The sequence below is a fragment of the Haemaphysalis longicornis genome, unplaced genomic scaffold (assembly GCF_048455015.1).
Source record: "Haemaphysalis longicornis isolate Haplotype H1 unplaced genomic scaffold, Haemaphysalis longicornis Haplotype H1 scaffold_2, whole genome shotgun sequence".
NCBI classification, from domain to species: Eukaryota; Metazoa; Arthropoda; class Arachnida; order Ixodida; family Ixodidae; genus Haemaphysalis; species Haemaphysalis longicornis.
The window spans coordinates 102,899,086-102,912,363 of NW_027526295.1; the positions used below are offsets into that span (position 1 = coordinate 102,899,086).

At 49.0% G+C, this 13,278-nt stretch overlaps 1 protein-coding gene across 2 annotated transcripts in view; it reads right to left on the minus strand.

Moving 5' to 3' along the window:
* Positions 1–233: 233 nt before the first annotated feature.
* Positions 234–13,278, minus strand: part of LOC144167278 (uncharacterized) — a 44,237-nt gene continuing 31,192 nt past the window's right edge. The window contains exons 1-3 of one of the 2 annotated variants that reach the window (XM_077696601.1): positions 12,127–12,319; positions 4,287–4,649; positions 234–1,462 (exon numbers count right to left, since the gene is read on the minus strand). In XM_077696601.1, the coding sequence (XP_077552727.1) occupies positions 1,325–1,462; positions 4,287–4,631 (483 nt within the window). In that variant the 5' untranslated portion in view covers positions 4,632–4,649; positions 12,127–12,319 and the 3' untranslated portion in view covers positions 234–1,324. Of the gene's footprint in view, positions 1,463–4,286; positions 4,650–12,126; positions 12,320–13,278 lie in introns of those variants that run through there. The other variant, XM_077696602.1, reaches the window with a different exon arrangement.

Here is a 13,278-nt window from a genome sequence, read left to right on the forward strand (position 1 = left end):
CAAGAAAAAGAAAACAGGTAAAAGTGGCCGCGATTTCGATGGGAACACAGTGATCGTTTGCCTACGTTTCAAATACGAACAGGAAGTTCAGGCATTGTTCCCTCTACTTGTATATGGAGTGTAAATCACGGGAATATGCTGAAGATCAATGGAGTGGCGCTACAAAGCAATGTCGGAAATCGAGCTGCTGAATTCCTGCGCAAAAGGTCAACTTTTACGGTAGCAGAGAAATTTGAACTATGCTAATTGTTCTTTCACCACACTCACCTCAAAAGGTTTTTAATAATCGTTGTGAGGGCAACGTATGCGGCGAATTCTTTCATTTACGGTGAGTGAAGGCGATATATTAAAATGTACGCACCCAGTGACGCAAACAGACCAGAAGCCGAACGCAATTTCAAAAGTGAGACCACATGGGCACGCAATCTATTTTGTCACGTGCCTGCTTTGGAACTAATAAGTTAAAACCTTTGCGGCGACACACGGCGGCAAGCGGAAAAAGTTCTAATCGCGACCAGGCTGTCTACACAATTCTTTTGTAAAACCAGGTACCAGCTGGCCAGGTTCATTAACCTCTTCCGTCTTTTTTTCCTGAGATAATACTTGGGCGAACACTATGAACGCATAAGAACAGGCTGAAGCGGGTGAACAAGCGCCATAAATAGAGCTACGTGGTTTGCAAACTTTGTCGATGCTCTGCTCCTACAGCGGCCAGCGGTTCGGAAACGTCACAACCACCATGTTAACCACAAACGTCTGGCATTGTGAATTGACAGCATACTTTCGAGCACTGATCCCTCCTACATGTCGCCTTTCAGTTGCGATGCGTGAAAGCTACATAGAGAAATGGGTACAGGCCCTTCAGCCCTGAAGACGAGCACATTTCACGCTTGATGCAAAGTTTAGCCTTGATCTCTTGTTCTTTTTGAACTGTGACAGCACCATGACAAAAACTATGCGCAGAAAAAGAAAACAGACAATATGCGCCCTATACTGTCTTCCATTCCTCTTGTTTTTGTCGGGTCCCTACCACCTCTACCGTACGTTGCCCGAAGGCTCCCCCACTCCCACTGAAGCTATAGCACTGCTAGTCAACACAAATGAATCACGCCATAACATGCACTCCTTTTCGCCCACGGATATTCGCCGAGGTGGCGTGACGTAAAAATGCCCTGTGTTCTTCCTGCAAGCATGCTTTTTGACATTCGTCTTTCTCGCTGGTGAATCCACGCCGCCTGCGCGTGGAACCCTTATGAATTCAATTGAAACGCTACTTTCGGGAGGATCGCCCGGTCTCTCGGAATCCCCCAGGGCCGCACCAGGCTCAGCCCTGCTGGCTCAGGGGTTTGGGAGCGGTGGGGGACGAGGCGGCAGCGGCGGCCTTGTAGATCTGCTGCTGGTGGTACAGGGGGTACCTCTGGTTGGTGGTCGTGTGGTACGCGTGGTGCTGCGGCTGTTGTTGCTACAAGAGGGAGGTGACGGGAGAGGAAACGAAAAACAAACGGGGAAGAGTTGAGTAGGGGGTACATCAAGGGCACCTGCTACCCTGCAAAACCAGTCTAACCAAGTTGATTATAGAGACAATAGATTCAGGTCAGCAAAGCACAGAACAGCGAAAAATAGGCAACGACGTTTCTCGCTGTTGGAAGACTTGCCCTTGAAATATAAAACGTAGTAAAAATTGGGTTTGTTGAACACATACTTAAGTGCGTTTGTTGAAAATGAAATTTTATGGTACAAAAACATCGCAAACAGTGATTGCTTGCCAAGTCAAGAAAAGACAAATTTTTGTTTTTGTTTAACTACACTTCCGGATATGTTGGAATAAAAACGGTAGTATCTACACAGTAGCAGTGCAGTAAACATGCGCCGGCATCTCGACAACCATGTCGAGTGAGGATTGAGTAGTTATACATCTGTTAACGAGTCCCCATCCATACAGAGGATGTGGCTACGCCACTTTTGCTGACTGGACAAGGAGGCTTCCGCTATACTCTCCGGCATGCCACACAACCCCATACGCTTCAGTGGACAGCAGCAGAACGGGCGGCGCAGCGTATTGCGCTAGCCGCGACACCCGCCTTACGCTCGTCGTTTCTCCGCGGCGTGCATCCTCTGTGGCGGCGGTTGGCGCGCTGATAGAGCGGAAATCGTCGCTCGGCCGACTTCCGATGCTGAAGCCATTGAACTGGCAGGAAACAGTACGTATTTAAATTTAGCGCGAGATCTCCCCTTTGCGCGGTGCTGCTTCTGCCGCTCCTCATCAACCGTCGCCAGCCTCATAATGTGAATATTCACCTTCATAGGGTACTGCGCATTTACTGAAGTACGTATCTACATATAGAGCAAAATGGCTCCCTTTCCCTAAATCGCAAGCCACGTGAGCCGTTTTGGCAAATTATGTATTTAATTCCACTTGTTACGTAGTGCTTCTTTATTTTTCTCCCACTTAGTGGGCCACCCTCATAGTGTATTGGGCATGCGCGGAACTGTGGAGTTAAATTTAGCGCCTAAAAAGCCCCGTCCCCTCCACAGTGGCTTCTCCCCTCACTAGTCATACTTTTCCCCCTCCTTGTGGAAGTCACCTACGCTTTTTCCGCAGAATTGATTACGCATTCAATTCCATGCCAAATTGTTTGAAGAATTGGCTGATATGTCCTAAATAATACGAACGAAAGTAATAATACTGTTTTCAACATTGATGCTGAAAGTGTGCGCAGCCTCGTTAAGGAAGCAGGACGTGAAAGGAGATAGGGTTTGCTGTTGAGACCAATGCGCTTGAAGTGAAAAGAGTGCGGTAGCTATCAGAATACATACAAGAGTGGAAAGCAGAACATTTCGCCCTGTCCGCAACCTGACAGCAAATCGAGGCAAATCAAACTGATGGCAATGTTTTTTCGTCCCAACAGCAGCTGTGATTGGCGGGTTGCCGCCACCTTAACCTTCTTTTTCCTGGAAGGGATAACTGCCGCGTACTTGTTGTGCGAAGTCACTCACGGTCCAGTTCCTAGCTAGGCAGCCTGGTCACGCGTTCCATCCACACCGACCTTGGAATTGCAGGAAGGCTTCTGCCAGCAGTGATACACCTTCGGCCGCCGTTCAGCGTGGGCGAATACGCTCTGGCGGTCAAGGGGGACGCTGCTCGCTCGCAACAGCGGCCATTAGTTATGGTCGGGCGCATCGCTCTTCCGTCTTTGTTCTTGCAGAGGTATCGAGGCCCCCGAAGTCACGCTCGGTCGCTTTCTCGTAACTCGTTTACGCGAACGTCTAGCATTCAGACAGCACTTGTCTGCGACGACGAAGGGAGAGACGGCTTTAATTCGTGCTATTACGGTGCATCCCGAGTCTTCTACACACCGGTAGTGTCTGCGGGCCCAAAATTCTTCAATCTATGCAAAGTCCGCACTAAGGAACTGGCTTTAACTTGCGTCAGCGTCCGTACAGAAAAGTGGGTGAGGGCAATACCCCCGAATATGATGTAGAGCCTGCAGATAGCCATGTAGTAAAATGAAGAAGAATGGACAGTCGAGCGAGTTGGCGGTCTAAAATGGTGGCGGAACAGCGAGGCTAAACAAATACACAAGTGGGGTGGAAGGAAACATACGGGATGAGCGCTCACTATCCACTCATATTCATCAAAAGAAGACATGTTTTCACAAAAATATGTGAATGCTGCACATGCGTGCACATTATATCGATATTGTCACAAATTCAAACAAAAATATTGGGGCATCTTGCACTAGTGGTGCCAGCTGGAGAAACACCAGAGCTGGCGGCCCCTCTCCCTTCCTCCCACGCGCAAGCCTGGACGCAGCCGAGCCTTTATACCATGTGTTGCGCAGTGACGTCACGGCTTGACGGGCGCCGGTGAGGGTCAGCGGAGCAAGCGCAAAGGTAGGCGCAGCTGCCTCAGGGGTTGCTAGGCAACGCGAGGTGACGTCATCGCTCCGCGAGGTTTTTTGGTGTGACGGAGGGATAACTCTCGGCTTAAACAGCTCTGCTGCTAACAATAGAAAGAAACGAGGTTCGTGCTATACTTTCAATCAAGATAGGCGAACTCTATTTCGTGTAAGCATGCCTGACTGACGCAGTCATTGCCAAGCCTTTTGAAGTTCACGAGCTACACCGAAAGTTGATAGAGGCTGTATGCGGGAGGGACACCCAGCATCTTCGGATAGTAATGAGAAAACTTTACCTAGCCCCCTCTCGAGTGCACTGCAGCCCCTCACACCTCCTCCTGCATCCGTACATTTTCAATACAAAAGTCAGACATGCTGCGCACTCACCACGTCGTACTTGATGTTTGCCCCGTCGAGCATCTGCATGATCTCGAGCACCTCCCGGGGAAGCTCGGTGTAGCCGTGGCGCTTGGCGAAGCCGAACACGTTGGGGATCTGCGAGACCACAGAGGGCACCATGCGCACCAGGCTGACCACTCCTGTGGCCACGAGGAAAGGCACGACCATGTTGGAGATGAGCGGCTCGAATCGGGACAGCATGCCGCCCGTGCGTCCTGAGATCAGCTGGCCGTCATCGCCGCGCTTTTCGATGACCAGGCTGCGCGCCTCGATGCTCAGCAGGAGCGGGATCAGCGACAGCCCGCACAGGCAGAGCAGCGTCTGGGCCTTCATCTCCACACGCACGCACAGCTGCCCAGAGAGAGAGAGAGGGGGGAAAGGAACAGTCACTACGCTGAGCATTGAGATTTTGAACTGGGCAAGTTGATGGTACGTGGTAATTCAAAGGTAAAGAATGAACTAGCGCTTCGCAAAACAGGAGTGGTTATAGGAACATGGGAGAGGCCTTAGTCTTGAGGTGGACGCGAACGGGCTGGTGATGATGATGGGGATTAAGTTGTGGAAGATTCTGTGCGATAATGCACGCGGGCGGGAAGGTTGAAGGAAGAAGCATCTTTCTTTTGCGTCCGCGTACTCGTCATTGTAGTGTCGCGTCGCGACGGCCCCGAGGGGCCCGGCAGAGAGACGTGCTCTCGTTGAAGGGTAAATACCAAAGGGGCTTTATTTAAAACGGCGTCGCCTTTTATAACCTCGTCACTTCCACCTGGTGGTAGGTCACCGAAGCGCTGAGATCCAAAAACCCAAATACTACAGTCATGAACCGCTTTCAAGGATCGGGATATTCTATCAACGCAGACGATAAGGCGATAACAATGACGCTCTTATTAAGAAGCCTACTCGACCATTCGTTATTTTAATGCTTGGGGGTCTCGCGATTTCAAAATATTTCTTAGGCCATCCAGGGGGAGCTCTCACCCACGGGATTGGGCCGAAAATGGCGTCACAAAAAATATTTGGCGGGAACACGCGAAACACAATTGATGGAACAAATGAACAGAGCTAAAATGCGTGATGACCAGAGATAGCTAGAGCCCTGAGAAAAGGAAGTGCGTGAGGAGGAAAAACTTGTTGAAAAATGCACAAGAACAACTCTACGAGAGCAAGTCCTCCAATTAACAAAGAAACGGGTCTTGTGTCCGCCACTCTCAGCTGAGTTCGTAGTAGCCATAATTCCTTAAATTTCTTCGAAGAAAAGCACAGCCAGTGGACCTTGTATGATGTGTGGGAGCCACTGTAATTGCGACGGAAAATTGGTGGTCTTTGATAGTAAAGTTTCGATTTTTATACAGGCTATCGTCGATTGAGCACCGACTTAAACGTTCAAATCAACGTGGAAATGAACACTTTCCTTGAGGTGATTTATGTATGCTATCTCTACAAGATAGGCGCAAGTATATTTGCAGAGTTATGGTAAATCGTCTCCGTATTCGCCGTACCTTCCTGTGGTCATTCCTTGCCATTAGCCGCAAAATAAGTATGGTATTGCGTTTGTACGGCACCATTAGTGTTGCATAACAGTTGAAAAGCAGGGCTACTGCCGCTCGAAGATGGAAAACAAATTGAGGAACATAGAAAAAAACGGTTCTTCAGTATCTGAGAGAGGAGGAGAATAAACATTTATTGAGCTGGGTATAAAGCGCGTTTTGTAATAGCTGTCGTAAAGAAGATGTAGACAAATAAGTTACGGGGAAAAAGTTGATGATGTTCAACACCTGTAAAACTATTTATGACGACCGAAAGGTCTGTTTGGCTACGTTTTGCAAAGACTATGTAGAGAGAGAGAGAGAGAGAGAGAGAGAGAGAGAGAGAGCTCTTTAATCGAAACTGGTGGGATCAGCCCTGCTAGTGACAAGGCTTGCTACGCAAGATGGGGGTTCACTACAGTGATGAGTGTTGAATGTTGGACATTACAAGTACAACAGCGAGAAGGCAAACAGAAAACGTTAAAAATGAGAAACAAGAAAATGATGCTAGCAAAGTTCTGGCATTAGAATAAATTTTAAAAGAAAATCGTTAAGGCAAATTTCTCTGAATAAAAATGCAAAGTAAACGGTGCAAAAAAAGGAAGAACACCAACCCACGAAAAGAAAAATAGGAACCACTGTCTCTCTCTTTGTCTCCCTTTCGTGACACTTGGACTGCTTACGAACATAAGAGATTTGTCCAGTTCAAAGTCTCGTAGGAACCGCAGCTGAGCTTTTGTTCCCAAAGGTACAATCAGCAGTATTGGCCCAGGGCCCAAGAAAAGTTTGAGTCTGGCTCCATAGCGTACACACAGCACTGTGTGTACGCTATGAAAGGTCACACCTGCCACATTTGCGCTCCGGCAGTGGTGAGGCATCCACGGCGAGACTGAGAGACCAAGTGCTGGCGAAGCGGCTGCCATACCCTCGCCCAGTAGCGTGGTACCGCAGCGGCCAGGCTCTCAGCAAACGCAGCTGCGACGCCTCTCTACAGCGAACCTCGTGGCGTGACGTCACACCTGCCACACTTGTGCTCCGGAAGCTCAAGGTCATTGCGACGTTATGATTAGTCTTGCAAAACATGACGCTGTTTTCACTCCTAAACTCTCTGTCTGTTGATACTGACCAATTATAGAGGAGGAGGTTAATTGTGGCGGGTCGCAGAACACGCTAACACCCAGCGGAAGCACCGCGAGCCTTTATTCGTAAAGAAGCTGTGCGCATGTGGAAACAACAGCTGTGCATGACACTAGGCGGCGGACGGCATCCTATCTTTATTACCCATTACGTTGGCAATCGCACAAACCCGCTTTCTTTTTTTATCGTTGGTCCGTTAAGTTGAGAGCGCGTCTGCTGCCAAAGCCCTCCTTATAGGAATGAGCTGTATGATTAAAAATGTTTGCATATTTTGTAACGCGAAACTTGAGTAACGTGAGAAGAGACAATGTATGTTGAGCGATTATAATAGGAAGGTTTATTTATTTACTTATTTATATATTTAAGACACCCTCAAGTCCATAAATGTATTACAGAGAGCAGTGGTTACAAAAACGAAACACAGAAGGTTTACAAAATGCAGCTGTAAGTATTACATCGAGTAGAAGTTCCTAATTTTACATTGTTAGCTAACAGGCTGCATAGCAAATAAAAGCGCGATAATTGTGAAATGGTAATTTGAACGGGAAAAGAAAAAGTGAGAACAAAATAAACGCTGTACAGGAACAATACAAGAACAATGGTTTGGTAAATGTAATTATGCAGTGTTAGCTGGCGCTCTTTTCAAATGTAGGTGATTTTCAATTATTGCTGCCGATGTGAGGAAGCGATTCCAATTTTCATATGTACGCGCACGTTGAAGACTGAGAGAAAATGTGAGTTCTGCAAAAAGCCAACCTAACGTTAAGGGAATGATCCAAGCGAGATGAAATATACCCGGGAGGCGACATAAGACCGTCCCGTTACGACGGCGGATAGAAGAGCTTCTGGAAGAAGTGGGGACAAAACATTTTGCGGCGAGGTGAAAGTGAAGGGAAGTTAAAAGAATACTGACACGAAATTTTCGTGTTACGCTTTTTTCGCTGCTATGCGTGCCTACCAGCCCACTAATCATAGAATGACACATTAGACGGTCGAGCGCATCGTAAACATTCATTTACGGCGTCGTTTATTTGTGTCAGTTTCGGTTTCAACAAAACGAACGCCGAGCGGCCGCCATGACAGGAGGTATCACGTGATGTCACCATTCTTGCCGTGCCGCTGCCGTTCAGGACGCGCGCGCCCAAACCTGCCGAGGTCTTCACCGTCCCCCCGCGCCCGGGCAGCATGACGTCAGTCCCAAAACCATGACGTGTACACAAGCCGGAGCAGCGCGCGCCAACCACAGTCAGCGCGTCGGCTTCGTCACGAAGCCCCGACGTCGGCAGTTTGGGGCAAGTAGCAGATGACGTCATGCTGGCCACCTCTGGGCGTTCTCGTGCGGCCAGAGATTAAAATGAATTTAAAATGTTATACTGAACTGCTCCTGTTGAAGCTTGCTGGGAGATATCTCCTGATAAAAAGGAAGCATTTTACATAGTTATCTCAGCTTTGAAATTTCGTGTCACTATTAATGGCTGGTATGCTTGCTATGTGTCATTAGTCAAGGCGCGTGCGCTGAATCGGCAGCCAATATTAGGTACCTCCTTTTGACCTTTTTACTAGCCACTTGGACCATTGGTTACTCATACCCATGCCCTCAACGTTATTATCACATACCGTACGTTCCTGCTTCCCACATCTTTTGTCCCATATCCGGCATAACTTGTTACACAGAAACACGGCCGCAGTGTCAATGCAAATGCACTGCATTTATAGACCGATGTTAGGATTTCATCGTCAGTTTCAGCAGACAACTAAGAGTGTGTTGGGCTCCCGTCAGGCTTATGTCGTTACATGTATTCCCCTCGCACTGAGAAAAGGGTCATGGCCAAGGAAGCAGTCACGCGCCCATGAGCACCGCTGTTGTCCAGTCAATATTATGTGACAAGACATTTACTTGCTGAATACGGAATCGGATCGGTAGTTTATCCGCTGACAGAGGTGCCGGAACAACATGTGATGCCGGCGACACGCTTCGAAACAGATTCATGGTCTGCATATCAGCACTCTTTCGGTGATTATGATTTTTGACGAGACGTTTTACGGGTAGTTTCGAACGCACTTTTAATGGTACATCCGCATACAAGGAAGAAAGGTGGAATTATGCCGCGGCGGCATAATTCCATAGAGCATCGTGCCGCGACGCACGAAACCTTGGGGTTCAATTCCTAATTTCGGTGGTCGTATATCTAATAGATGCGCAACAAAAAACACCAACGGCAAATTATGCCCCGTACACGTGAAGCGCTCCCTTTCATATCCCTAAAGGGATCCGAGCGACCGGATGTTTTTCTATCTGCCTGCGTCGCTCACCACCAAAAGCTTAACCCGTCATGCGCTCTCTTACAACACCAACAGTAGTAGAATGATGCTATATTACTACCGATAAACCAGCTTATAAACCCTGGCTGTTCCTCCAGCAACTTCCATAGCTAAAACTAACCAATATGCATCGCTAACTTCCACATTCATCAACCTCATCTACACTGTGTTCTTCTTTCCCCCTCATCCAGACGCTTCACCCTCTCCACCTGCCACCCTCCTTATCTCCTCTCCTCTTCACCTGTAATTCAATCAGAAACGAGTCCTCTTCCACCTCACCTGATGACCTCCTCTCAAGGCGTTATTTCTTTTTGGGGGCGGGAGGGGGGAAGGGCTGGGCTGTAAAAAAAACTCATGCTTTACATTTTGTGACCACCAAATCCTAGATAGCTCCGCCAAGAAAACTGCACACTAAAAACTCCCACCTCCCCTCGCGAGAACCCCTGTGTAGATGCGACGCATAGGGGGTTCACGTTGCAGCGTTGGACAGCGGAGGAACGGCGCTGAAACGATGGGATGGAGCGGAGCGGCGCAGGCACCGCGTTTTATAGCGCGCATAACGGTGAGGGGACGCGCCGGCGCCAGTGCGTCTGCCGCGGCTATGACGCAACACAATCCAACACAATCCACTTTAATCCAATCCAAGCCAAGCCAAGCCAATCCATTCGAATACAATCCAATGCCCCTCGCGAGAGAGTGTTCGCTATCGGAGAGGAGAGGGGGTGAGCGGCGGAGAGCGGCGGAGAGCGCAGCTGGCGCGGCGAGGAGAATGGGGAGGGGCGGACGCCGACGAAGCCGGATGCAGGGACAAGGCGAGTGAATGAGATGCAGTCGCATCTAAAAATAAAAGAACGAAGTCTGTATTCATACTAACAACCCTCAGATGGTCATAACCATTCGGCAGCTGCCGACAACGGCACGCCTCATAGCCAGGGCTTGCCGTGTGGCGTTCAAACCTAAATTTACATTTTTGGAGACTGAGCCGTGATACAGAAATAAGAAAATATGACCCTCGAAATGTGTACCATAGATCCAAGGTTAAAATGTGATGTCTTTTGTGTCGGAACGGCATTTGCTTGCGTCCCATGGCAGTATAGCTGCGAACAAAAAGTGCAGCTGATGCAGTTTTCCCTGCTGGTTTCGCCAGCCTGCTAAGTAAAAACGAAGCTTTAGAAATGATTTTGGAGCGAAGCCTTAGTTACTCCAGGTACAAAACCCCAAAACGCCTCGTTCCTCGTATCGTCCACCTGGCCTTCAAGCTCAGCCAAGGTCAAGATAGAGCTTCGAGCAATTGCGCAGTGAACCCATATAATCGCTCGTTCGTTCCAAGGTTGCGGCGTGGAGAAGGGTACGCGGGAAAGAGTAAAAACGCGTGCCATCAGAAGGTCTACAGTGCTTACAGTGCTTACAGCTCCGAAAGCACCAAGAAGAGTCTACGTTTTGTTTTGCGGTGGAATTGGGAGCGCGTTCTCGGGGCAATAACCGAGATTTCGTTCGACAAACATAGTTTAGCCGCGTTCGACCTCGGCGGATTTTCGTTACCGAAGTCCTTGTTTATCGCGGAAAGCGCGCACTGCCCCGCCCAAATCTCTTAAAGGCGCACTCACCCGTTTCACGACCGGTAAGTTATGGGGAAACGGTTTCGCAGCCAAAGGTAAAGCGTTCGCGCCGTCAGGCATGAAGTAGGATAAGCCGTAGCATTCGCTTTTGGCTCTACCTCAGAGCTCACTGCTGCTTCACTAAGCCTTAGAGGCCATCCTCCTGAACTTTGGACCAGGGTTGAAAACAAAAACCGGCAACATTGTTTTTTTTTTTTTGCGCTTGTAAGCCCACTCATTGCGTGAAGAGTTTAGGCTTATATATAGGCATTCGTTGCGCTTCACCAGTGCAAATAAGCGGCCAAAATTTTCCACAGCGGTGCCAAGGGGACGGCTACCTCACAGAAAACACGAACAGCAAAACGCGTTTCTATTTCCTCTTTTTACCTTCTGCTCTACCCCCCTCCCCCCCCCCCCCTACACACACACACAACCTGACTGATTAATTACGAGGTTCAACGCACCGATGCTACACAGGCGATGAGGCGCGTCGTTGTGGAGCGCTCCGGGTTAATTGTGACCACCTGGGGATCTTTAACGTGCGCCGCACCCCTACTTCTGCGACCGCTTCGGTTTGCACTAGTGCTGTAAAATTTCGCAACACAATCATTAGTGCAATTGTGACTAGCATGACTTCTGCAGCAGTAAACCTGCCTTTCCTTCTCTCGTGGGGGCAGTTAATCTAGATTACGGCGTTCAGCGAAGATGCATTCCAATTGAGATACAAGTAACTTTAGCAAAAATGTATGCATTCGAACATCCGCAAATAAAGAGTTTTGTGAGCTCATCTCTTCGAGTTACGTAAACCATCATAGGAACCATCCTATAACAAATTTATTTTCGTGAAATCATTTCAATAGACGCTGTGAATAGAAGACTTCATCGGCATAAAAACAACGTCCATGACAGCTTTACAGCAACAAAGCCGTCCTGGGTTCAGGACGGGCACAATGTTAAATGTAATAAAATAGGCTTGAACGCACTATTACGCAAGTCTTATTAAATAAGCATAGCCATTGCGTAACGACATAAACAGTTATAGAAAGATGGCTTCGTTATTACAGCCTTGAATTTATCTCGCCCACTTGCGGAAAGTGTATCAAAAAATGATTTTTTTTTATGGTGCGCGTTTTTAAAAAGGGGCTGTTAACTTTCGAGTCAGCGAAGATATATTAGGGAGGAGTTAACATTTCGTGACCTATACTGTATTACAAAGCCAACGATGGACGTGAGCGGACGCCTAAGTACCTGAATGCCTGACGTATGACGGGGAATCCTCCTTCTTGGGTGGGGACGTTTATCCTCTTGCGATGCGGCAGCGCAGGCTTCTGATGTCCTCTTTCGGCCGGGGGGTCGTTGGACGTCGTCGCTCGTCAAGAGAGCTAACTGGAGGCTGCTATGTGAGTCGCGCGGATGCCCCGTCGATGCCGAGCGCTCGGTCAGATATGGAGAGCCGTGTAACGGGCGCCGCGAGTTTTTAAGCGGTCACGCTCTCTCCCTCTTCCACTGGTTGCCCCTCGCCCTCTCTCCGTTGCGCGAGCAGCTTCTGTAAGTGGGTGAGAAGACCCGAAAAGGCACGCGCGCACTCGAAGTTGGCCCACAACAAAAAACAAAAGCTCGTCAAATACGATGCAACGAAATGTGCGTGAGTGCGCCCCGGAGCACGCACGCGCATTCTAGGAGCCGCCCGGCTTATATAAGCAAACGGCCTTGAACTTTCAACCTCAAAAATGGGAGGGGTGAGAGGTAGCGGGCGGCGTGCCGGGCGAAACCCAGAAACTAACGGAGCCCGCGGTGAGAGGGGGAGTCTCTCTCCCTCCCTTCTATTTCTCGGTTTCGGACAGGCTTAAGAGAGAGGAAGAGGGTTGTGGAGGTAGAATGTGGCAGCCGCGTCGCCCTGTCGTTTTTCCCCTGTCGTTTATTTCACCGCTCAGCACTTGGGGCGGTTCGGACACTCCGCGATGATACCTTGGGCGAAGCCGCAATGCGGGCGCGGTTTGGAGGTTTTGGGCAGCGGTGCGCGATGCAGGCGACAACGCGAAGCGGGTAATTGACGCGGAAGTTGACAGAAGCACGATGCTGCGGGGTGTTGGGAGTAGTAACCTTTGCACTTGAAGCGCATCGTGCAGCAACACGGGCCGTTGTTTGGCAAGCTGTTAGAGATGTAATCTAAAAAAAGAAAAAGAAAATAAAATGAAACGAGTAGTAAAACCAGAGTAAAACTACTGCGATTATCCATTTCGTCGACAAGCATATTCGGAATTCTGGATTCGGGAATTTCCGTGCGTATTGCTGTCAGGGATACTTGAGAATTATTGTTGGCTGTTGGCGTGTTCATGCCAGCGTCTTTTTTTTTTTTGCTGCTTGTGGACGTCGGCCGCGTGGGGTGACGAAGTTAGC